The sequence below is a fragment of the Cotesia typhae genome, unplaced genomic scaffold, assembly GCF_013202065.1.
Source record: "Cotesia typhae breed Kobodo isofemale line unplaced genomic scaffold, CoteBio_Ctyphae contig_11, whole genome shotgun sequence".
Classification (NCBI taxonomy): domain Eukaryota; kingdom Metazoa; phylum Arthropoda; class Insecta; order Hymenoptera; family Braconidae; genus Cotesia; species Cotesia typhae.
The window spans coordinates 318,025-344,361 of record NW_027423711.1 but is presented as its reverse complement, the minus strand read 5'-3'; the positions used below and the strand labels follow the sequence as shown (position 1 = coordinate 344,361).

Sequence of the window (26,337 nt, the reverse complement as noted above, 5' to 3'; positions counted from 1 at the left end):
CTGATTTTTCCTTTAATTTTTTACCACTGCAACTGAAAATATTTTTATTAATATGAAAGTTACGGAAATGTATAATGCTTTTTTAAACTGTTTTGTCAGTGCAATTGTGTACAAGTGTAACTTGTAGAAAAGTCTAAGTGGATATAAAATAAAACTGAGGATTTATTTATTAAATATGTGACGACTGGAATGATTTAGTAAGCAACGAACGAACCAGTGAAAATAGCTTTTATCAAAAATGAAAAAATGGAAATACTATAATTATAAATTATAAATGTAAAGATTTTATTTATTTATTATAGTGAAATGAAGAATTTTAATTGAATATTTTTAGATTTTATTTTATTTCACGATATCAGGCATCGAATATCTGGCCCTCACGTCCGATGATTATTGTAAGTTTTATGCAAGAATACAAAAAATTACCTATTTAGTTTGAAAAGTAAATAAAGAAAGAAAAAAAATAAGCTCAATACAAAGAATCCACTTGACAACGAGAAAAGTATTCAAGGTCAACTAAATATGCCTCGGTTTATAAATTACATCCACCCTGCTTGAATAATAAAAATACGAATCAAAATAATATAACAGGGTACATTTAAAAAATAAATAAATCATGTCCCAGAGGCAAATTTTACCGAACGAGGAGTCGTACCTGAAATCAGGTCGACCCTCGAGAATTTTCAAAACAAGTTTCGCGAACCCTAATCTTGAACGGCTTTACCGAGCTTCATCACTTCAACAACGACGAGGTGGACTTCATTGTTTTCTTATATCAGCTATTCTTTATGACATGTACATGTTAATATCACCGGATGTCGAAGTAACGACTAAAGGAATATTTGCAGTATTCTTGGGTCTAAACCTGGGATTACTAGCTCTCGCTGAACGTGGCACCCGAGCTAGAGATAAACTTTGGACTACAATGCCACACTTGGCTTGGCAATTATCTACGGCTCAAATATTGATACACTTGTTTCTTAAGAACAATGCTGTCACACCGAGAGATAGCTTTGGATGGTTACTCTTACTTCTTTATCTTCTTTTTGCTACTCTACCACTTAGACTGCTCCATGTCGCGTTACTCGTATTCGGTACAGCTTCGACTTATATCGTTGCCGTAATTGGACTGGCTAAAATTCCTTCGCAAACCCCAATTGAAGTTTTGGTAAGTTCAATTTTGTTATCTGCTTGAAATTTTTTTTTTAATTGTGCTCATTATCGGAATTTTCAACAAAAGCCTCAATCACATAAATATTTTTTTATACATGTACGAAGCGAAAAAACTATAACTATACGTCCAAAGATTCAAATAAATGGAATTAAAAATTATAATTTTATGATGCATATTTTTTTTTTTTTATATAAAATCAATGAATTACTTCTATTAATTTAATTAAAAATTTCACAATTTTTATTATTTATTTTACTAGCCTAATTCTTTTGATTCTTATAAAAAAAGAGAAGAAAAACTTCAGTATTAAAATTTTTATTTTATTTTAAAATTATTCATGAATGTTTTTTCAATTATGTTCAAAATTCCGAATTTTTATTGTGTAACGATTTCATTTTGTCAAATTTATTCTACGTAAATTTAAATAACTGAAAATAAGATCTCAAATGACGGAAAAAAAATCCGTTTTATTTTTTTTAACATTATCAAAACCTATCAAAATAAATTAGAAGATTGAATAAGTATCAATCTTCTTTTATTATATTACTTTCATACTATTTAAAAAAAAAAAAGAGTTATCCATGTATATGGCTCTACAAAAAATGTAATATTTGTAGATAAATATCAATCTATTTTTAGAATGAATTTTTTCAACTTATCAAATTAAAAATTTTACACAAAATTTGAAAGATGAATAGTACATTAAAGAAATAATTGTTAAGTAATCTTGAGTATTATTTTTTTATTATGCTGAAATTAAATTATGTCTGAACAATGGTGTAAAAACTACTTTGTTTCCGTGAACTAAGGAAAGTATAACAATAAAAATATTCGTGAAATAAAATAGGGGAAAATTTATTATTTTTAAACCATTCTCTATATAGTTTAATATTATGAGTATTATATGTACCGTACAAAATTATGCTCAACATTATAAATTTTTTACTTAAAACGAAGAATATGAACTTTTATAAAGATTATTTTAGTATTTTTTTAAGTAATCTTGATGATTTTTGTATAAATAAAAATATGTGTCATTAATATTATTTTGTATCAATAATAAACATTAATTTTTATCACAACGTACTTTTAAAAAGATACAATTTACCGAAGGTAATCTATACATCTATAAACAACTTTGATACGTGTGCCGATGCATTAATTACAGTTGACTGAAATTAAGTGAATGGTAGTTTTAAATAAACTTAACCCAAGTACCGTAGTTTATGATTTTGAATTAACTCATTCAACAGAGCTTACAAATATTTATAAATAAATGATATCAATTAATTGATTATTATTTATAAAATATCGACGTAATCTATTATAAGCCAAGATGTAATTCTTTTTGTTAAAAATAATTGACACATTACTTTGACAACCTCTCTTTAATCCTATATTATATATCATGATTTATGATGTATTGAATAGTCATTACAGGTAATATCCTATTGCTAATTGATGATCAATTTGATGAATATCTATTTAACAGGGTAAATTATATTGAAATTTAATTAGCACAAGTTCCATTTCATAATTATAAAATGTTTCTAGACTAATTAACGAACGAATTATATATAGTTAGTAAAAAAATAATTAGTGTCATCTATTAAAAGCAAAAAAAAAGACATTTTTTTTTAAATAAATAACATGGCATAATTATGACTGTTAATTAACGTTTGTTCATATAAAATATAATTCAATTAAGTTAATAAAATCATTTTTGAATCAACGTTGAGTTAATTGAAATTATATGTAGTCGAATAAATATAATTTTAAGCTGCAATCGTCAAAAGTTGTTCTGTTATCATTTCCTCTGCTTTTCCGAGCTTCTATGATTGAATAAAGCGCGCTCTATTTTTAACACGTAAAAAAAAAAATAAATTATCCGATTGAACTTCATATTCCCTTCGTACTTTTTACAGTTTTTTTATATCTGTCATTCTACAGTTTAAAACTCAATATTACACAAATTTTTTCACCTTGATCTAATTATTATTTCGCGCTTTTTATAGATGATTTATTTGAGAATATTATTCGAGGATTATTTTTACATTCATCAATGATTTTGAAAATTCTGGATCAGTTAAAACACTTAAATTAATTATTATAAGCTTTTCAAATTTTTTTAATTTTTAAAGAATTTTAAAAATTTTATTGAAAAATCTTCAATTGATTCAGACTAAAAAAAGAACTCTTTTATTGTCAAATACATCGTATGAATTCTTGAACTGTTAAAAACATTTTAGAAAATCGAGAAATCTTGAAATTTTTAAGTAAATTCTAAAACTATACTGATAAAAAAACTGACTTGATTGCAGAGAAAAGTCTTGACACAATTAAAACATTTTTATTAATTTAAGTAAATTTCACTCGCTTCAAGAACTTTTCTATTTAAATTAAGATAATCAAATTCATCAAATTGATTTGTTGAGTATAAAATTTTTCGCTTAATATAAAATTAATTTTTCTATCAATATGTGTCTAGAATATTTTAAATAATTAAAAATTTTTGATAGTTTTAAAAATCAGTAAAGAAACCGAAAAAATTCAAAATAAAAGTTTATATAAAGTAAAAATAATTGAATGAGGTAAGTGTTAAAAAATAACAAAGAGAATAGAAGACATGAATGAAATATTTCAGATAATAACAGTGTCACTGTCAGCTGGAGCAGCGATTCTCGGTGCATCAAGTTACTCGTTGGCAGAATTCCAACAACGTCGAGCATTCTTAGAGACCCGTCAAAGTTTGCAGGTTCAGCTGGTAATCGAGGAGCAAAGTGCCGAGCAAGAACGATTACTTTTAAGTGTACTACCGGAACACGTGGCTGTAAAAATGCGTCAAGATTTGGGAGCATCATTTGACACCCAGTTCAAAAAAATTTACATGTCAAGGCATGAAAATGTTTCGATACTCTACGCTGATATTGTTGGATTTACGGCTATTTCATCAACATACAGCGCAAGTGAACTCGTTAAAATTTTAAATGAGCTCTTTGCTCGTTTTGATCAATTAAGCGAACGGTAAATAATCGTATCAATATTTTTATTCTCGACAATAGAATAAAATTACACACCTACTCGACACATGAACATACACAATAGCTTTATTCTATGTTGAATCGGAGTTGAACCCTCTTTCCTACTCTCATATGTAGTTTCAGTTTCTGCTTTTTATCGATTTACTAAACTCTCTTCCTCTATAACTCGTAGCAACAAAGAAAAAACATCGAGAGAGTTAAAGTAACACAATCAGAAAACGATTGTTGTAGATATAGATAAATGCGAAAACGACCATCAAACAAAACTTTAAAAATTTTTTAGTTATAAAAAAATATAATTATTGAATAAATAAAACGTTAGCCATTTTAAACCTGACGTTAAATTATAATATAAAATTTCATAAAACACTGTAGCATTTCGTGATTAAACCTGATATTATAGAATTTATCGAGTTTCAGATAGTTTATATATTTTTCATCACGCAAGCTATCAATTCAAGTTTTATTTTTTTATTTAAGCTCCTTCTTGAATAATAACAGTATTATTACAATAAATAAATCATATTAATGACATAGACGGAAAAATATTATGTCATCATAATAGATTTCCAAAATGGTCAAGTTTGAAATTAACGATGTTTCAATCAATAAGAAATGTATTTATTTATAAGATTATGGTACTTACCACGGGGTAAATATACTTAATAAAAGTAAACATAGACGTATTCTTGAAAATTTATCAATCGTCACAATCGATGTGATACCAAATTATAGAAATTCTAGAAAATAACAGCTACACAGAAAATATAAATTTTTGGGTATTGTCTCTCCGAGCTCAAAGAGATAACTGCTCTATGATTTTGAGATTTACGAGCTCAAAAATTTGATGATAGTTTCATGAAACACTATTTTTTTAATTTTTAAACCGCAATAACTTTTGAACGAATGAAACGATTTGTTCGCGGTTGGCGGCATTCGACGCAGTTTTTTAAGCTTCATGAATAATTTTCAAATTAGAATTGATAGAACTAGAACTTTTAGGAGTAATTCCGAAAAAACACTTTTTTAAAAATAAGTTTCTTAAAATCTACTGGTTCAAATTAGTTCAAAATCAGCAAATTTAAGTTTGATGAAACTTTTTAAAACGCCACTAGTTTGGTTCCAATCGGTCAAGCCGTTCAAAAATTACAAGCAGTTTACATACGGCCACACACACACACACACACACACACACACACACACACACACACACACACACACACACACACAGTTCAATTCACATCTACGATTTTCTTACCGGGAAGTTAAAAATTTCAATGTTAAAAAAATTTTTAATTTTAAACAAATATTAAATTCTGAAAAAAATAGAATTAAAAAAAAATGTTTCATACTTTTTGATTATCACCACGTAGATTGCTAAAAAAATTCTTATACGCCCTAATCAAATTATTATTATAAATTACTCAAAATGACAATTTTTTCAAAATTTCGAATTTTTTTCAAAATTTAAACTTGCTATTCAAATTCGATTTTTTTTTCGCTTCAAAATTTGAGTTTTTTACAAATTTGATTATTTTTTTTTTTTAATTTAAATATTTCTTTAATTCCGACAAGAAAAAATGTATGTATGAGACTTATTTTAATTGATTAAAAATAATTTATATTCATTTAGTCCAGTACTCTGAGTCATAGAAATAAGAATTGACTCCAAATTTATTTCCGACTGTATACAGTGTAAAATTACTAAAATTGACCGTTATTTAAAATTTTTAATTTTATCTTGTTGCTTCTACAGGACAGCATCTTTTTGCAGCTCTTATTTTTTTCCCGTGAATAGTACTTTAAGCGTTTTCTAAGCTTCGAAGAAAATGTTTTAAGCATTTTTATTTATTTTTCATTATTTGAATCTCTGAAAACTAAGCATTTTCTCAAGTACGCCCCCCCTCCCTCCTTCTTCACCCTATAATAAATAAAATTTTTTTTAGAAAAAAATGATATCTAAGTTTTTATGTTAACAAAACATAATTATCACAATCATTTGAAAATATATGCAAACATACTTATTTAAATATTTTAATTAGAATAAAATTTATGTAATGGACTAATTTTATTCTATAATACTAATATAAAATAGGTAGTTAACACGAATTTAATTCATAAAAGTTCATAAATTTTATCTCAAACATAAATCCGCTATTGCACCAAGAACCATTATAATACTTTTATACTTGAAAATAAGTAGTTGCTTAAAAAATGTTATAACAAACAGTTAATAGTTTATAATTTTTTAAGGTACGAACAATTGCGAATTAAAATTCTGGGTGACTGTTACTATTGTATCAGTGGTGCTCCAGTTGAGCGACAAGACCATGCAATTTTGTGTGTACACATGGGCTTATCAATGGTAGAAGCAATAAAATATGTTCAGGCGACGACAAAAAGTCCTGTTGACATGAGAGTTGGTATTCACACAGGAGCTGTACTCGCGGGTGTCCTTGGTCAGAGGCAGTGGCAATTTGATGTTTACAGCAAGGACGTCGAGCTGGCTAATAAAATGGAGAGCAGTGGAATGGCTGGGTAATTATTTAATCTCATCGACCCGAATTGAAAAATTGAGCTTACAGTAACCAAAAAATAATTATAATAATCATAATATTTTGATATTTTTAATTCTGTAATGACTAAATTAAATTGGTGCATACCGATTATATACTTTTTTTGTAATAACAATCTTGAATTGTTAGAAAATAAATCGATTTCAGAAGATGAATTTAATTTTAATATTTCAATAAGAAGAATGCTTAATTTATTTTGAAGTTTTATTTACTTTTACATACTTGAATAGAAAATGGATAAAAAAAATTTTGGAAAAATTCCACGAGTACACATGTTACATGCTCATTTTGTTGAAAATATAACAAAAAATTAAAATGAATAAAATCACAATCAAGTAAAGAAAATTTTTTTTAATTTTAAGCAGTAGAAATCTTTTTCTACACTATCGACAAATATTGTTTGTGTAATTCTTTTTTTTTAATGTGATACCACTGGTGGCATCGATATTAAAAATCCAAACATCAACATGAACGACAAAATAACAGCATAAATTGAGGAGCTGATTTTCAAAAAGGTATCTTTTCATATTTTAAAAGAGTAATTTTTTGAACTTTTTAATATTAATTACTTCAAGAATTATAAAGATTTCGGACTAAAAATCAAATTTTAGGTTCATAACCAATAGCACTTTGCAGCTGAAATTAAAAAAGTTCAATAAAAATATTTATAATTGAAGATAACCAGTTTTTTATCTCGATTAATCAAAAATGAAAAGATACCCTTTTAAAATTCAATTCCTCAATTGATATTTTTTAAAAATATAAATATAAATATTTTCAGAAAAAACACCTGAAACTTCTACAAAATTATAATTATTATTCAAAGTTTCGTAATTTAACAAAATTTTCCAACTTTTCATAAAATTGTGACTAACATGCTCTTTTTCTACTTTATACACGGAAAAAAATGTTAAAATTACTATCCAACGTATCTTCAAATGACGTTTCCTCAAAATAACGATCCGGATTTCTGATTTAAGGACTTGTTTGACTTAAACATACAGAGAATAGCTTTTGTAAATATACGTTGTTTGGTCAAATCAGGCAACTGTTTTGTTAAAGTGAGAATCTTCATAGTTTAATTAACTAAATGTAACGCTAAAATAATGATATCGATCGTCATTTAGATTATCCGCTGTATAGCTGAATTGGCTATACAGAATATCTCCAAGAAAAATGAGTATACGACGCATAGTCAGAATAACAATACGTATCCTCATTCTGGCGATATTTTTTTCTCCGTGTGCTATTTTTGCTGCTGCTAGACTCGTTAATAGCGTTATTTTGATTCGATTCGGGAATAAAATTAAATTTTTAGTTGAATATCGATAAATTGATCATGAACCATGTGTGTCGGAATAAAAATAAACTTCTGATTACAATAGTTATTTGAATATAGATTATTATTAAATAGTTTTTTTTTATCGAAAATGAACGACGCATTTTTTCACATGAAATGTCATGTTATAATTTATATTCTGAAACCACTCTTTCACCACGAAACTTTTTTCATGTTAATTTCGTATGTTTCAAAAAATACAAATGATTTTAACAAAATCTTTCTATGGACAATTAGAATAAAATAATAGTAATAGATTGACTTCTCTGTTACTATCATTAATTAAGAATTAAAAAATGTTTTTGTTAAAAATTGAATTTCAGGATAAAATATATGTAGCTCAGATTTTTCAATTCAAATTTCCTCAGAATAGTTTTTATTTATTATAAATTATAAATATGGTTACTTTTTATTCAAGGCGGGTTCATATTTCAAATGCAACGTTAAATTTCTTGAATGATGAATTTCAAGTGGAACCAGCGTATGGGGAAAAACGTGAAGAAGCTTTAGCTAAAGCTGGAATAGTGACATATTTTATAGTTAAAACATTAAAACCATTTAAACCAGCAATTACAAAAAGTTTAGCATCCCTTGATGACGCTGAAAGTAATACACAAAGAATGATGAGTCACGGCGATATAAAGAGTAATAATAATAACGTTAATGTTAAAGAGGATTCTGAGGATTTCCGTGAACGATTACGCCAAGAACTCGGCAATAGAGGCAACAAAATTTTTTATTTTCAATTTATAAAAAATTATAAATGAACATATAATCTAGCTAAATTTAATATTCCATTAATATCATTAATTATTTACTTAGATGGGGGAGCTGAATTGAAAGGACACGCCTCTTGGTTAACATTACATTTTATAGATCCGAACGTCGAGTCTGCGTTTCATTGTAGTGGAGAGGCCTTCTCACCTCTTTCCCTCTTGGGTATTTATTATTTTTTATTGAATAAAAAAAATATAGTAATACAGAGGTATTTTTAGTTTTGAAATTGTGTTAATAAAATATTTATAACAGGTGGTCCTTTGGTGCTGGTATGCTCCGTGCCGATATGGAGATTACAACCTTGGGGTCTTTTTACCTGGGGTGGTGCAGGTGTAGTCACTCTTTTTGGAGTTGTTCTTGCTGGTGCAACATGCCTAAGTAGTGCTGTTCGAGCACGATGGCTTAGACGAACTCTTGCCCTACTTATGATTTTTTCTCTCAGTGTGTTTCTACTACTAGATATGGTAAAATTATCTTATACTGTGTCAACATTAATAATAAGAAAAGAGAAAAAAGGAGAGGCAGAATGAACATTTGAGTTAAAATTAAATATTTTTCAACTAAAATATACCGGATTGATATTTTTGATCGCACTGATAGTCAATAAATTTTGATAGAATCATTTATTAACTGTTAATAAATTTATTTATTTAAAAACATTTTGTTCATTTACTAAATATAAATAATTGCTTTCTACACGGAAAGAACAAAATGACACTGCATATTTTCCCATATTATACTCAGTGTTATCTGTGGTAAACAAAAATTTCAGATAACATCAAATATAATCCAGATTATACTAAATTATTTTTGTATTATACTCTGTATAATCTCCGATTTGACTAAGTAATTTTTCTGGTTACACCGCGTAAGATTACATTGGATATAATCTGAAAAAATATCCCGTATAATTTGAATTATATTCAGTAGAATCTTGGATTATATAACTTTTTCGAAAATTGAGATACTCAATTTTTTTCATTTTTAATTTATAATTTTTTTTGAAAATTTGTTGAAATTGTGATAATTAATTTTTTTTTTTTAATTGTTCGTTTTTTTATGTATTTTTTAAAAATGCAATCCAATCCATGGATAGATAATATTTAAGAAGCATTTAAGCACAATTTTTCCGATAATTTGAGGTTGAAAAATTTTTAGTAAATATTTTCAAGTGGGGTCACCATTTTAATTTTTATTTCTTTGAACGAAATTTCTATTTGATTTTATTGATATATTTTTTTTGAAAAATTTATAAAAAAATGAACAATTAAAAAAAAATTGGGTATCACAATTTTCACAAATTTCATAAATTTTCAAAAAAATTTATAAATTCATAAGTTAAAAAAGAAAAAAGTTGAATAGCACAATTTTCGAAAAAATTGTATAATCCAAGATTCTACTGAGTATAATTCAAATTTTACTAGGAGGGGGAAAATATGCAGTGTAATTTTGTTCTTTCCGTGTTACTAGTGATAATTATTTTTTTGGAATAAAAGTATGCTTATAATGAGTTAATAAATATTCTTAAATTATTAATAAATGGTTTTTTGAGTGTGTATTTTTTACGGTGCTATGTAAAAATCGCTTGTAAACAATTAGCATGCGATAATATTCTTTAATAAAGATACGATTCATAAATAATTTTCAGCGATCAATGAAGAAAATTTAAAAAAATTCCATAGAGCTATTTTCGATCTTTAACAACTCGTTGGAAAAAAAATTTTACATTCACAAAATTATTGAAGTATCTCGTTCTGCCTCGCCATCTCATCCTGCATCTGATCTTACTTTAACATCGAATAAATATTAATCTTATCACTATTTATGATAAAAAAATTTAGGTGAACTGTGGAATAATTGAAGATGTTGATCCACCAGTATCTACCAACGCATCCTTAAATTGGACTCCACGTTGTCCTTATCCATCGTATTATTCTTACGTTGGAGTACTTTCATTAATCGTTCTTTCTATGCCAACATACATCAGTTACCTAGGCAAATCAGTATTAATGTTTTTACTCGCTGGTGCACAATGCGCAATGAACATTCTCATGCTTGGACACTGTCTTGATCGTGAAGATACTGCTTCAACTTTGCCGCCACCTGATCAGCCAGTTGCTTATCCACTCAAGTATTCACTTTCTGCAACACTGCTTACTGTTGCTTCGACACTTGTCGTCGTTACAAGATATGTAAGTATATAAATAATTCTATACTTGTAGACATATTTGCCTACTTTAAGCTTTTAGATTTTTTACTTGGCTCAAATTAAATTGTTCTAGGAGTAAAGATTGTATTTTAGTACTAAGTATTTTTTTTATGATCTATTATAAGTGTTGATTGTTCAGAAATTCAATTAGAATAAGTTTTTCTGCCCTCCGGGCGGAAAGTGGCAACTTTCTGGCCATTGCGCTAAACAAAGTTGTCACATTCCAGCTACATCGAGCAGAAAAATAGTATACACACCGTGGCCAATAAAAAGTAAAGCCTCAGACCATATGTTTGTCAACTTGGGCTTCGCCTCGGCCAACAATTACATGTGATCCGAGACTTTTCTTATTTTACTGGCCAAGGTACGTAATATACTATAATTAACGGTAAACGTGTATTTGACACGCTTGGTAACTTTTTTTTGCTAACAAACTTGTAGAAATGCGTGGTAGTAATTTATTGCTCTTCCTCTCACGAACTATAACGAACTATATGATCAGTAAGATTCATGGATATAAAGAAACTTCTTATAAGTATAAAGACAATGGATTCGTTGCAATTGACTGAACAATACAATTCCCGCAACAAAATACCCACTAAACCTTAAGTGAATAATATAAAGCTATCATTTTATCATTACTATTAATATTATCTTTTATGTTTATATAAGAATAATCGATATATATATATATATATATATATATATATATATATATATATATATATATATATATATATACGGAAAAAAGTAAACTGTAATAAATAATAGTCGATTTATAATATGTAATGATCAACTGGGAAAAATTACCATTTCAAACAGTAAAATCGTGATTTTAACGATCACATAATATTTATCATTTAAATGCTACAAATGCGCGCCTCATAAGCGAAGCATTGAGGTTGTGCTCTACTCTCGACATTTAAAAAAAAGCAGCTTTCTCGAAACTGAAATCGATTTTTTGTTATTTATATTGCACTTACAGGTTAATATGAGTACACTTATATCAAGTCAAATAATTTGTCAGGCACATAAAATATATTTCAATAACAATTTTTTTGTTTAACATAGTTAATTATAACATTAAACATAATTTTTTCTGGACGTCCGTGTATGGGTGGGTGTATGTGGCAGGGAAATTGATCGAAAAAATGATCGTACGGGAATAATTTTTTTTTTATTATCTAAAGTGACACACGACGGAATTTCTTATTTAATATGAGCGTTCAATTCACTGTCGTTAAATTATTATATATAAAAAACTAATATATGACTGTGGATTTTTTTGTATATCTATCGATACATTTGATTATAGTATTTTTTTTCCTTACCTTAGAGTTATGACGCCCCTAAACCATGGCAGAGTTTTCTGTTTTTTATTAATTTGCTTTTTACATTTTATTTTAATTATTTTTTTTGTGAAAAATGAGATTATGAGGCGTGCACTTTTGGATTTTCCAAACTTTTTATTATTTACATGGAAGAAAATACTATTTCAAACAGTAATATTCGCTATGTGAAAGTTGAAATTGTTAAAGTGTAATAATTAATAATTTTGGCTTTGGTATCTATTATTTCGTACTTAAAAAATGATCGCATGATATGAAAAAAATATAAACTACAGTTATTAAATTTTCTATACAAGCAACGTCAATATTTAAAAAGTAAAATGGTAAATTTTAAACGCAACGCTTAAAATCAAACTATAATTATTGATTTGCTTGGACTGGTAAAATTTATATTTTAATTTAAGAGTATAATTTTTACTGTTTCAAATGGTGAATTCTCCGAATGTGAAACTAGAGTCAAATATTAAACAAAGTCCTTTCCTCGAGTCAGCTAGTTTTTTTTTTTTTTTTTTTTTTCAGAGTACAGGTATCCCGATTTATAGTAATTTTATCATTGGATCAAATTCTGTGTTACCACAGATCAAAAACAATCAGTAAACCTGTTTATAACTAAATGATCGATAATATTATTACTAAAAACTATCTTTTTCCAACGAAAATGCGTGTTCTTATACTCCGAAATAATCAACAAATCAAAATATACATAAAAAGATTTACTTATACAATCTGTTCAATTTCACAACGGATTAAAAGGAATTAGTAATAGTATTCCAAGTACAATAGAAGCTTAAATTGTTCACTCGTATAGAGTAATGTACTGTAATAGTTTCAATTAATTTTGATACTTTGAATTTCAAATGTAATAAAAATTTTTCAATTAAAATAATATGACGAATTATTTACTGTCGTTGGGTAGACTGTCGTATTTTTCTTTTTTTTTTTTTTTCTAAAAAATATTCAACTAAAGCTTACAGAATAAATTAGACATTTTAAGAAATAGATATTGATTTATAGCAGTTGTCTTAACTACGTGCATGGAAATACGTTACTATCTGCCTCCAGCTAATACCAAGCTAGAACGGTAGAAGCTGGCTTCGTGCGTATAGGTAGTTAGTGGTAGGGAGGTAAGATTGTAAGATGATGTACAGTATGTCAAAATCTACCTCGCCAGGAGATTAAGTGACATACTTGAGAAAATTATTAATGGAAAATATAATTGGAAAGTTTAAAACTATCAAATAACAAATTTATTGAGAATTATTTTGCTTTTGTAAATATAAGATGACATAGCCGTTATAAGATATAATATAAGATAACATAGACATTTTTTTTGTTATTATATAACCGTTGATGTAACTTTCAAATTTTTTGAAAGTCTGTTATGGGGAAACACCACTGTGACCGTCCAAAAAAAAAAGTCTTTTTCGGGAATTTCTTTGACAGGGAAAATAAAGGAATTTGGGGATTGATTTTTTTTTATTTTATTAAGGGTACATTAAAGATTATTACCCTAAATTTTTATTAAAAAATATTTAATTACTACAAAGTTATTAACAATCTTTTAAGAGCATTAGAAAAAATTTCCTCCTCCATGGTCGGTTCGATGACTCAAAAACGGATCATTTGAAAATAAAAACCGAAATTACTTTTCAATCAATAAGGATGTAGTTATCGTCGCACGTATGGAATTTTGAAAATTTTGATTTTAAAAATTTTTTTAGCTGGGTTAAAATAAGAAAAAAACAGTAAGAACAGTGATAAAATTTTCAATCAGTCGCCAATTTTTTAGAAATGAAAATTTTCAAAATGCAATTTGGGTTTTTATTTTTAGATCATCCGTTTTTGAGTTATCGATCCGACCATGGAGGAGAAAATTTTTTCTAGTGTTCTACGAGATTGTTAATAACTTTGTAATAATTAAATATTTTTTAATAAATTTTAGGGTAATAATCTTTAATGTACCCTTAATAAAATAAAAAAAAATCCGATCCACAAATTTCTTTATTTTCCCTGTCAAAAAAATTCTCGAAAATCACCTTTTTTTTTCGACCGTCACAGTGGTCGAAGTATTCCCCCTTAATATGCTGCACATACAGGTAGATAAATAAATAGATAGATTCTTTGTTTACTAACATTACTAACATTTTTACTAACATTACATAAAAGTTATAAAAGGTCGAATAATTTCATAAAGTTTTACAAAAGCATAACTGTATACACGAGTTTTAAAATAATTTATAGTTAATATAAAGAAGTGATTCACTTGAGAAATATTTTATTGATTTCAGTAACCATTTATTTGAACCAAATATAGAATTACTTATTTTTAAGATTATTCTATTTGCTTAAATTGAGTAAATAGATATTTGTATATAATGTATAAATATATATTTGCGTTGTTCATATTTTTCTAGTTCAATTGAATTCGGTAATCAGTCTTCAATTATTGAAAATAATTTTCACAGTCTTTTCTATGTAGAAAAATTAAAATCTTAATAGTTTGAAATCGATAAATATGCACAGATATGCCTATGAATTATTACCAATTAGAAACTCATTAAAAGTTTTTTAAATAAACGAATTGAATTAAAAATTTTAAAATTTTTCTTCAAATTTCAACGTATCATTAATTTTTCTTTTTGAAATTGATACTTCTTTCTACGATCCACTTTCGATGCACAAGATAAAGAAAAATATACCAATGTTCATGCTTCACCGATAAATTGTTGATAAAGAGTCGAAATTTCAATTTTAGGACTTTTCAAATCTTAAAATTTTGATGAATGCTAATTTTTTAGAATTAAACTAAATTTTATTGTTAAAAAAATAATTAAATTTTTTCCATTAATGAAAGATTCATTTGAATTTACGCAGTTAATAATTTTATGCTCCTATGAATTTTTTTTTATTTTTCTAACTTCGTCAATCGATTAATCATTTTATATTTTTTGTAATAATATTAATCTTGATTTGTAATTATAAACATATTATTATAATACAGGCCGAGAAAGCTCGTAGAATATTGTATCTACGAGGCAGAGAAGTAGTAGCCCAGAGAGAGCGTGCAGCGGACATGAAGAGAAGAAACGGTGCATTGATTTATAATATCCTACCACCTCATGTGGCAGCATACTTTTTATCAACAACTCGATATCACGACGATCTTTACAGTCAAAGTTACGCTGAAATAGGAGTACTTTTTGCAAGTATGCCGAACTTTGCTGACTTTTATAGTGAAGAAAGTATTAACAATCAAGGACTCGAGTGTTTGAGGTTTCTCAACGAAGTTATATCTGACTTTGATGCGGTGAGTCAACAATTTTCCTTGGTATACACATTAATTAAAAGCTTTTTTTTTGTGAAATATTATCTTTGCTAATCTATCTTCGTAGATGGTGCTTGATTAAATCTCAATCACCAAAAAGACTAATGATTTATTTTTTGTTATTGTATAATTATATAGATTCTAGATAGAAGTGAGTTCAAGTGCATCATTAAGATAAAAACTATTGGATCGACTTATATGGCAGCTTCAGGAATTTCCGAATGCACAGATTCTGAAGATGGACCTAGATGGGGGCATTTATCAACTCTCGTTGGATTTGCCTTAGAACTTAAGAAAGCTCTCTCAAGCCTTAATGAACAAAGCTTTAATCACTTTGTCCTAAAAATGGGTATCAACCATGGACCAGTTACAGCTGGTGTTATTGGCGCTAGAAAACCACATTATGATATTTGGGGGAATACTGTTAACGTTGCTTCAAGAATGGAAAGTACCGGCAAAGTTGGTCATATTCAAGTAAGTTATTGGATTGCTTTCATGTAAAACTAATATCATCAAAAAGTCCTGCCGACCAATTCTTGATTTTTAGTAGCACAATTGGTAATTGAATTATCCGAGAAAAAATTTTCTGATCTAAGTCATCTGGCGTAATCTGGTTATATATGGCCATTTTAAGCTGTATATCAGAATAAAAGAATAGTTTATTATTATTTTTCCCCAACAAAAAATTTTTATATACAATCATGTATAATTATATGTACAAGTCGGATATATATAATCATATTGATTACATATAAATATTTATATCTATTTTTTTCCCAAAAAATTTTATCAAAAAAAATTTTTTTTTAAATTAAGTCTACACAGAAAAAAAAATTCTTGAACCAAGAAAATTATAAAGAAGACTGAAGTTATTTTCAAACACTGATCTTCGTGGCTGTCAGTAGCAAAAATTTTCGCTTTTACCGTTTTTCCATGCAATACCAATAGAACGCAATATCCTATTAAATTTCTCTAAATTGCATTTGAAAGCTTATTAAATAAATTTAAATTTGCATACCTCACCGCCAATCTAGGCCAAAAATTACTCATTTTTTCTGTATATTTAATGGAATTTTACTCTTGAATTCGTTCTGAAAATAAATTTTTCAGTCATTTTGAAATATAGAGTGATTAAAATTGTAGTGTTTATTGATTCCTTTAGATGTACAGTATTTTATTTGGTATTTTTACGATGTACTTGAACCCGTGTAGAAAAAAATTATCCCAAAAATGCCCAAAACATGTTTCAAGCATGGACAAGGGATATTTTTTGGACAGTTTTGGGACATCACATAAATAATCGGAAATTTTCAAATAGTGCATTTTAAGAACTTTTTCGTAAATTCTAATTAGTTTTTTTTAATATTTTCGAAATACTTCTAAGATAATTTTAGAATCAATACATTTTATTTTAAACAATTTCTTTAAAATTTTATGTGGAACAATTTTGAATAGTCTTAAAACAGTTTTTGAAAAATTTGAGTGTATAGACCAGAACATAACAGTTTTTCACGGGTTTATAATCATACAATAGAGAAAAAACTTATCGCTAAAATTTCCGGAAGATAAAAACTTTTGAAAATTGCTATAAAGCTTACAAATTTACTATGCTTGCGTGAAAAAAGTAAGTAACAGAATACTAACAAATCATTAAAATAATTTTTTAACTGTCGTTTTATCATTATGTATGACTGTAATCTCTCTTTACAGTCTTGAGATATCTTACGAAATTTTTATTTATCTATACTAGTTAAGTTTATCTTAAAAAAGGTACATTTATTCCATAATAAAGGGAGAAACTAGGTCATCATTTCAAACCGCAGGCGGAATTGTCTAACCCAAAGCAAGGGTAGCACACCGTGGGTTAGGATGATTTATTATTTCTTTGTGTTATGCATCCTCTTTCTTCTTACCAAAAGTTTTAATCTCTTGCATTGTTATCGACATTGAGAGAGTTAGAATACGTGCAAGTTCAATTTATCGTTGTTTTTTTCATCCATTAAAACTTAGAGATCTTGAATACGTAAAAAAAAATTAAGAAAATAGTTGACTCTAAAGGCCATCCCTTCAACTTCCCGCTAATTTTATACTTAAGCGCTCAAAATTGCAATTATGACGTTTTTGAGCTCTTCGAGCTCAAAAATATAATTTTCATGTCATTTTGAGCTCTCCGAGATTAAAAGTCTGATAGAACTTAAAAACACTATTTTTTGAATTTTCAAACCGCTATAACTTTCGAATGAATGAACCGATTTCTATCCAGTTGGCGGCATTCGATGCAGTTTTTTCAGCTCTATAAAAATTTCTAAGTTTGAATTGATCGAACTAGGTATTTCGGAGTAATCCCGATAAAACCCTTTTTCGGTTTTCTTTTGACAACGATAACTCACAAACAAATCGGTCGATTTTCACGCGGTTGACAGCATTTGACGCAGTTTCTCAAATTCTATGATATACTTTCAGACGGAAATTGATCAGACAGGAAACTTAGGTGTAATTAAAAAAACAACTTTTTTTCAATTTTTTTCGTCAACGATAACTAACGAACGAATCAAACGATTTTGGCCAGCTTGGCGGCGATCGACGTGGTTTTTTTATGTTAAAAGCTGATTAGTTTTTGGAATTGATCGGTCAGACCGTTTAAAAGTTATTCCAAAAGAACCACATTTGAAAAAATTTTTTTCATAGTTTTTTTTTGAGATTTCTCAAAATCTACTGGTCCTAATCGTGTTTAAAATCTAAGTTCAGTCAAACCCTTTCGAATAAAAAAGAGTTTTTTTTAAATAATAAAATTTTTTTTAACGAACAATACTTAAGTCATAGTTTTTCACGTAAGTTCCTGGTATCTGACTGTTTTTGTACTTTTTGTTTTTTTCTCAATTGGCACAACAAAAAAATGATGTATGAGACGTTTTTATAGTACCAAGAATTCAGGAAACTTTACGTACTTGCAGCAAGACACTACCGTGTCTCCGGATTCAAGATTGACAAAACTTTAATCTATTGCTATGATACGTTCACAGGATTTCGTATATATGCAGTAAGCGTATCATATCCTTAGGCTTGTGTCAGTCACAGTTTACCTAACACAAATTTTACCGAGCTTACTATAACATAGAATAATTTTCATTTAAAAAATTGTTCAAAATATTTGACGATTACCGTTGTTTCAACGGTAATAATTTTCAAAAAAAATTTATTTCTGTCTATGAATCGGAAAATAATTTTTTTTATATTTCCAAGTTAAAATTTGAATCGTAAATTCAATGCATTGAACGTTCAAATTGTAAGTTTAGCGTAGTAGACGTTGAAACCGTAAGTTCAACGTATTGGACGTTAAAATCGTTATTTGGACGTGTTGAACGTTAAAAACGTTAGTTGAACGTATTCAACGTATTGTGAACGTAAATCAAACCGAAAAGGAGTGAAAATGGGTAATATCAAAACTATTCAAATAACTACATGCTTTTGAACGGAAGTACGATAAAAAATGTTTTTTCAATTCTGTTAGGGAGAATTTCAGTTTTTTGGTTTAAATTCTACCATCTGAGCTCCTCAAATCTTTAAAATATTTTTTAAATACAAATCAATTAATCTGGTAGTTTTCAAGATCTCAAAACATCGAGATTGGATGAAAATTTGACTCTCAAAAATCAATCTGAATTTAATAACTCCCTCACTTCCAATCATCCGTGATTTCATTAGTTAATTAAATAAGCAAGAAGTTAAAAATTAACTCACCTAAATTTTTGGGAGAAGCTTTTAGCTCGACTTAGTCCATAGGTTATTTTTTACGGATTGGTAAATGACAGTTATTTTGTAACTTTTGATTTTTACTATGGATCATATATTTTTTTTAAAACAGCTGAATTAATTCTTTTTTGAAAATGTTAAATTTATATTTTTTACGTCCAATACGTTAAACTGACGTCTTAAACATTCAAAACGTTTTTACGATTTGAACGTTTGTGACGTTTAACTAACGTTTTTAACGTTCAATACGTTGAGTCTATGACTTAAATTTTGACTCGGGTTGTTCAGCATACGGTTTTTTAATGTAGCTCTAACAAAAACATCTAATAACTATTTTAAAATTGCAGGTAACCGATGAAACAAGACAAATTTTAGAACCATTTGGATACGGCTTTATTCAAAGAGGAATGATTTTTGTCAAGGGAAAAGGTCAATTACTGACGCATTATTTGGTGTCTAAGGATGGAGTTAATCTCGAGCTTGACAGTGACTTACCAGTAGTGCCAGCGCACCCAATTATTTACCAATAATTCATTGATTGTTTCTAATAACAAAAAAAAATGATATTCCAAGTATTAAAAAATTTTAATAAAATAGTAAATTAATAAGGGCGTGATCAACGTCTTTGATTACTATTCAAAAATTTTACATAGTCTATAAATTGTAATTATATTAATCTGAAAACTTTTTATACTTTTTTTTTTTTGCTTTCGCAAAAAGTCATGATATAAACTCAATAAAAACGTGGAAGTCTAGTGTGTTGAAGTTGCAGCACCATACGAAGATTCCACTGAAAGTTTGAATGGCTTTTTATGCCGAGTACGTCCGATACGTTTTATCGCACGTGGACGTAACCTTGTTTTGATATTGTCTATAAATAACAGACAAGATGTGAAGCAAAGTATCAACAATAACATGCAATTCCGTCTTTATTACATTTGGTATGATGAAAACTAGAGAAAAAAAACAAACACAATCAAACTAACTGTATAACGTTCATTTAAATTTTTTGATTAGAAATACTTTTGAATTGAACCTGAAGAACGTGTTCTACAAAATTTTGTAGTTATTTGAAGAATATAATTGTGCTAATATATTAACTTTTATATCATAATGATTATAAAACCATATGGAAGGCTGGTTTTTATAGGGATGTCTTTATAAATGTTAGATTTAAGTAGTGCTATTGTTTTCCATGTCGGACATGCCCAACAAAAATTAATATTATGTGACCACATATAATAAATGATCAAGATCATGATCCTACAATAATTTTAGTTGTATATGGGTATATATCATTAGATATGGACTAATATGACCATATGAACACTAAAAACTATTAACTGAATTAACCATTGCAAAAATTAAATTTAAATTGTCATTGATTAAGCTATCAACGTTTTCGCCCTGATTAAAAATACTGATTGAAAAGAATTGAGAAGCGATCGCGCCATGCAAACTGTATATCTGTATATACAAACAAAAAATCGAAATTATTGAGAAGAATTAGAATTTCATCATTTTTAATTCTTTTCAATCAATATTTTTAAACAGAGCGTAGCATGCATTTTTTGCAATTTTCTTCACCAATGTTTATTTACAAACACATATAATTTTGTATGCTTATTATTAAGGAATTCCATTGAGTTTGGTTTACTTAATTACACTTTATTTTTTATTTTATGATAAACTAATCGAACGATTTCAACAGATTACATTTAAATAAAAAATGTTTTGTTTTAATTGATTGCTTTCGAGACTTAATTGTATTAAAACATTCAAAGAATAATAAACACTTTCATCTAGCATTAGCTGGTCTAATTATAAAATCTAGCGTACTTGATAAAAAAAAAAAGTCAACCATTTTTATACACATCACAAAATAGTCTTTTGGTCAAAGTAAAAATTTGTCTTGAATCAAGGATATTATTATATTTTAAAAAACTTTTACTTCACCCAAAAATTGTCTTCGTTAATATTTTCTTAAGTAAAAAAATTTATTTTCTTTACTTAAAAGTTTATATTTTTTGTGTTCTTAACAAAACTAAATACTAGCATCAATAACGAAATTGTATAATAAATATTTATTAATTAAATTAAATTATTTATTGATAAAATCAAAAAGATTAACATAAATATTTTTAATAAAATTGTTCTTTCATTAACAAAAATATCAAAAATTTTAATTGGTAGTAATTTTCATTATTAACATCAATCAACGATGTTAATCGTTACCATCGTTGCCAAAAGCCATCCTGACGTATAAATAAATTAAATTATCAATTATAAATAAAGCGAATGCGTTCTTCATGTATGTGATAAATTCAAATTTAATCCGTGTGTATATTTAATTGAACTGACGATTAAAAAAAAAATATAAATTTACGATTGTGTGATTGTGTAAGGGTCTAAGTAGAAAAAATACTATGAGAAAACAGAAATAAAAAATGATAATATTAAAATATGTGAGATTAGAGTGCTTTGCTTCAGATGACTATTTTTTTGTTACTCCATCGACGATTTATTGTTGTTAACATATGAAAAAAATTCTTATAAATAATAGGCTCTTAATTTCAATTCTAAGTACTCGCTGAATTAATTTGAAAATTTCTCATTTAATTAACACGTAAATTAAAATTTTTATTTTTCTGTTCTCTATAACTTCGCGATATTCAATGGTACTCCATCGACTATAGGTGAAAATTGTTAGCAAATCTTAGTTTTTTCAGTATCTGTAGCTAATTTATGTTCTCTAGACCTTCTCATCGTTAAAAAATTATTGAGTCAATTTTTGCTCAAATTTAATAAATTTTTCTATTTCTTTTTTAAAAGACTGATTTTACAACAAAATTGCATTATTGAGATTTTTTTTGTGTTTACAACAATATTTCCAATAAAAACTGTCATCAACAGCCCAAAAAACAGAATATCAGTTCTCATTAATAGATATCACACTGACATAAATTTTTTCGATGATTCCTATAAAACATTCTCAGCTAAATTAAAAGAAATCTTGTAATTTCTGAATTATTGCAATACTTTATTCTTATGTAGATTAATCTTGTTTTCTTTTATAATTCTATTTATATTATATTCTCTCAAAAATAAAAAATAAATTTTTTGTATAACTAATGCGTACAAAACCGATTGGCGTTTAAATAAATAAATAAATAAATAAATATTTCATGAATGGAGTAAAAAAAAAAATAGTCGTCTTAAATGAAGCACCTAAATGTGAGATACACTGTATTGTAGTTGTCAACCATTACGATTAATATTGATTAAATGATTACTTGTACCTTGTACGCCTGATTGTGTACGTGATATGACTACTTGGAGAGTAAAACAATCTATAAAGATTGAGTAATAATGGTGTGTTACTTAATTAGGTCGATCATAAAAAAATATCTACTTCTTAAATCTCACTTTGTCTTTAATAAGGTATCTGACAGTTAAAAACAACATTAAAAACACTATCACTGTCATAAAAAAATGGTCTATAAAAAATATTAATAAATAATCGATGTGTTTATTGTAAAAGATGTAATATATTCGTCAAAGTTTTAAAGTTACTGTTTGAAAAATTTTAAAACAAAAAAAATTGGGAACTCGGTGATAGTTTATTTTTCTACATAGAGCGCCGAGTTATTAATTAAATAAACAATAATAAGACTATTTCATCATCACATCACTGTATTTCTTGATGGATCAAAAGTATGTTGTCATTTAGTAAAATTATAATTGATTATTAAAAATTATAAATATTGAACACCGATAGCTATTGTGTTCCTTGTTGATGGATTATTAAAAAGTATCGCTACTTTATCCAAAGAACATGCACGGCCTAAGTGCGAGTCTATGGAAGGAATCATTTATCTGTCATTTTTGCTTATACACAGCATTACTTTTTTATAAACAAAACAAATATATGATTACTGTATAAATAATATTTATTTAATATTTGTATTCTACAAAAATTTTTATTTAATTATTTTATTCTATTTTAATAGTAATTAAATGAAAATCATCCAAGACTCGCGCGGTAAAACAATCGAAAATACTTAAAAAAACGGCTCGATAGAAAAAGCCCACATCGACAGAATACACTGAAATATTAATTAAAAATTGATATTAGAATAAAATGATTTTTGGATAATCATAATTCATTAAATAACTTTAAAATATATACTTTACTAAAAATTTATTTTTCTTCAATATCGACAAACGAAATCTTGTAATTTATATTATATCATCATTGATAATATAATGAACACAATAAGAAAAAAATAAGTCTTGCATGTAAACTTACAATGTAAACATCTATATAATATGCATACATATATACATATATGTAACTACAATGATGTAAATAATTTATCTAAAATAATAGCATTCAAGAGAAAATAGACAAAAATAAATTATTTAAAATAATTGAAACACTATAACATATTAATTATAGATGATTATTTGAAAAATAATACTCCAAACTAAACATTCAATTCAGGTGAAAAAGTTTTTTATTCTTGATTTCGTGTGTATTAGTTAAATCTATCATATAGAATTTACGGTACTTAATTTGATTGTAATTTGTATGAAGACAATATTTTAAGATATCAAAATTTTAAGAATGATTAAATAGCATGTTATGTGGCAAATAAAAAAAGTAGGACATTAAAATCAGACAAAAAATTTTTTTCCGCTGTTAAATATTAACAAATTTATTTGAACTTCTAGAGATAAAAATATAACTTTTTATCGAGATTGCATTTGTACGAGAAAGATCTTGGAGAAAATGATAATATTATCAACGATATAATTGTGATCAGAAAGAATTATGGAAATATTTTAAAACCTCTTAATTGAAAATTTTTTTATTTTCATTTTTGAATTTACGCACTGTTCTGATGTAATAAATTTTCATAATCATAATCTATAAAAATCTTTAAAACACTGTATATAAACGGCGATAGTAAATAATCATATTTCATGTCGTTTATTAATCTTTTTAAAATGATTTGTTGAAAATGACCTCTAAAACAGTTTTTAATTAAAAAAATAATTATTTTTCAATTTTAATGGAAAGATAATTGTTTCACAGCTATATAATTTTAATATTGAAACTGATTTTGTATCGCTTTATGATTCTTTGTGATTTTAATTTAATATTTTTCGATTGCTGCAAAAATGTATTATTGTGAAATTATTATGAATTGTTTAAAAAAAAAAAAAAAAAAACAAAAATATGTAACTATTCTTTAACTGCAAAATACTATACAGTATACAATCGAATAATGACCATAAAGTTGCATTAAATGAAATTTTAAAAAAATTAGTTCATGTGCACTGTCAAAAATCGAGAGTGAATTTTACTTTGCATTCACTCCCATCATTCGGAGTACCGAAATGAAGTAGTTCAAGACTCCGCGTTCGGAGTAAATGCGGAGTTTTATTCAGCGGAGTAATTTAGAAGTGATTCCGAAGTGAATCTGGATCTTAATCCGGAAAACATCCAAATGGAATTCTTATACTAAAATAAATTTTTATTTAACTGAAACAAGTTTTATGTGACAAATTATTTTTTTTCGTTGGTATAAAATAAGTAAATAAATAAATATATATACATAATATTTTTGAAATATATGAAATATGTAAAAAATTTAATTGAGTACTCAAATAGAGGGTCTCAATGAGTGTGATATCGAAATGAGCTTATATCTTGAAAAGTATTAGATGACAAGATTCAATATTATTTCTAAATTATTGACATTTTCTACACGGAAAAAAGTAAACTGTAATATTCACTCGGATTCCGGTTAGTTTTTATAGTTTCAAACAGTAAAGCGGACATCGGGGTGGCAAAAATGGAAATATTACAGAACTTAATGTAGAAAGTATAAAAGCCACAATTTATAATTTAATATCCAAAATAAGTAATTAGTAGTTGTCACTATAGTAAATAACGACTCTTTTATCTTTAAAAATTACAGTTTTAAACCGTAAAAATTGCCATTTCAATATATAGTCCATATTATGAAGAGAAGGAGAACTCAGATGAAAGAGAAGGGGGTCTCACTCTGGGAGAATTTAATATTTCAAACAGTAAAAATTATACTTTTAAAATATACATTTTACCAGTCTAAGCAAGTCAATAATTACAGTTTGATTTTTAGCGTTGCGTTTAAAATTTACCATTTTACTTTGTAAATATTGACGTTGCTTGTATCAGAAATTTACTAACTTTATTCTATACTTTTTACATATCATAACATCATTTTTTAGGTCCGAAATGATAAATATTAAAGTCTGAATTCTTAATTATTATACTTTAACATTTTAGACATTTACATGGCGAATATTACTGTTTGAAATAGTATTTTCTTCCATGTAAAGAGTAAATTGTAAGGTTTAAATTGTAAATATTACAATGTGAATAGTAAAATCATGGTTTTACTGTTTGAAGTGGTAATTTTTAGCAGTTGATCATTACTTATTATAAATCGACTGTTATTTATTACAGTTTACTTTTTTCCGTGTAAGACATAAGTTCATTCCGATGTTACACTCATTGAGACTTTTTATTTGAGTACCCACATCAATTTTTCATTTTGTGTATATTTGTGATATATATATATATATATATATATATATATATATATATATATATATATATATATATATATATATATATATATATATATATATATCAGAAAAGAATAAAAACTGAAAAAATCGAAATTTTGAATAAATTAAAACAAATTTAATTTCAAGAAAAAAATTTTTGTTTAATAATCCAA

At 26.8% G+C, this 26,337-nt stretch overlaps 1 protein-coding gene across 1 annotated transcript; it reads left to right on the top strand.

The window, feature by feature from the left end:
• Positions 1-201: 201 nt before the first annotated feature.
• On the top strand, positions 202-26,157 carry Ac3 (adenylate cyclase 3). Its single transcript, XM_074240204.1, has 10 exons — positions 202-1,168; positions 3,819-4,198; positions 6,469-6,753; positions 8,549-8,853; positions 8,953-9,069; positions 9,160-9,371; positions 10,749-11,099; positions 15,467-15,772; positions 15,929-16,264; positions 19,891-26,157. Exons 1-10 carry the CDS (start codon positions 617-619, stop codon positions 20,071-20,073), a joined length of 3,027 nt encoding a protein of 1,008 aa, XP_074096305.1. The 5' UTR covers positions 202-616; the 3' UTR covers positions 20,074-26,157.
• The last annotated feature ends 180 nt before the right edge of the window (positions 26,158-26,337 follow it).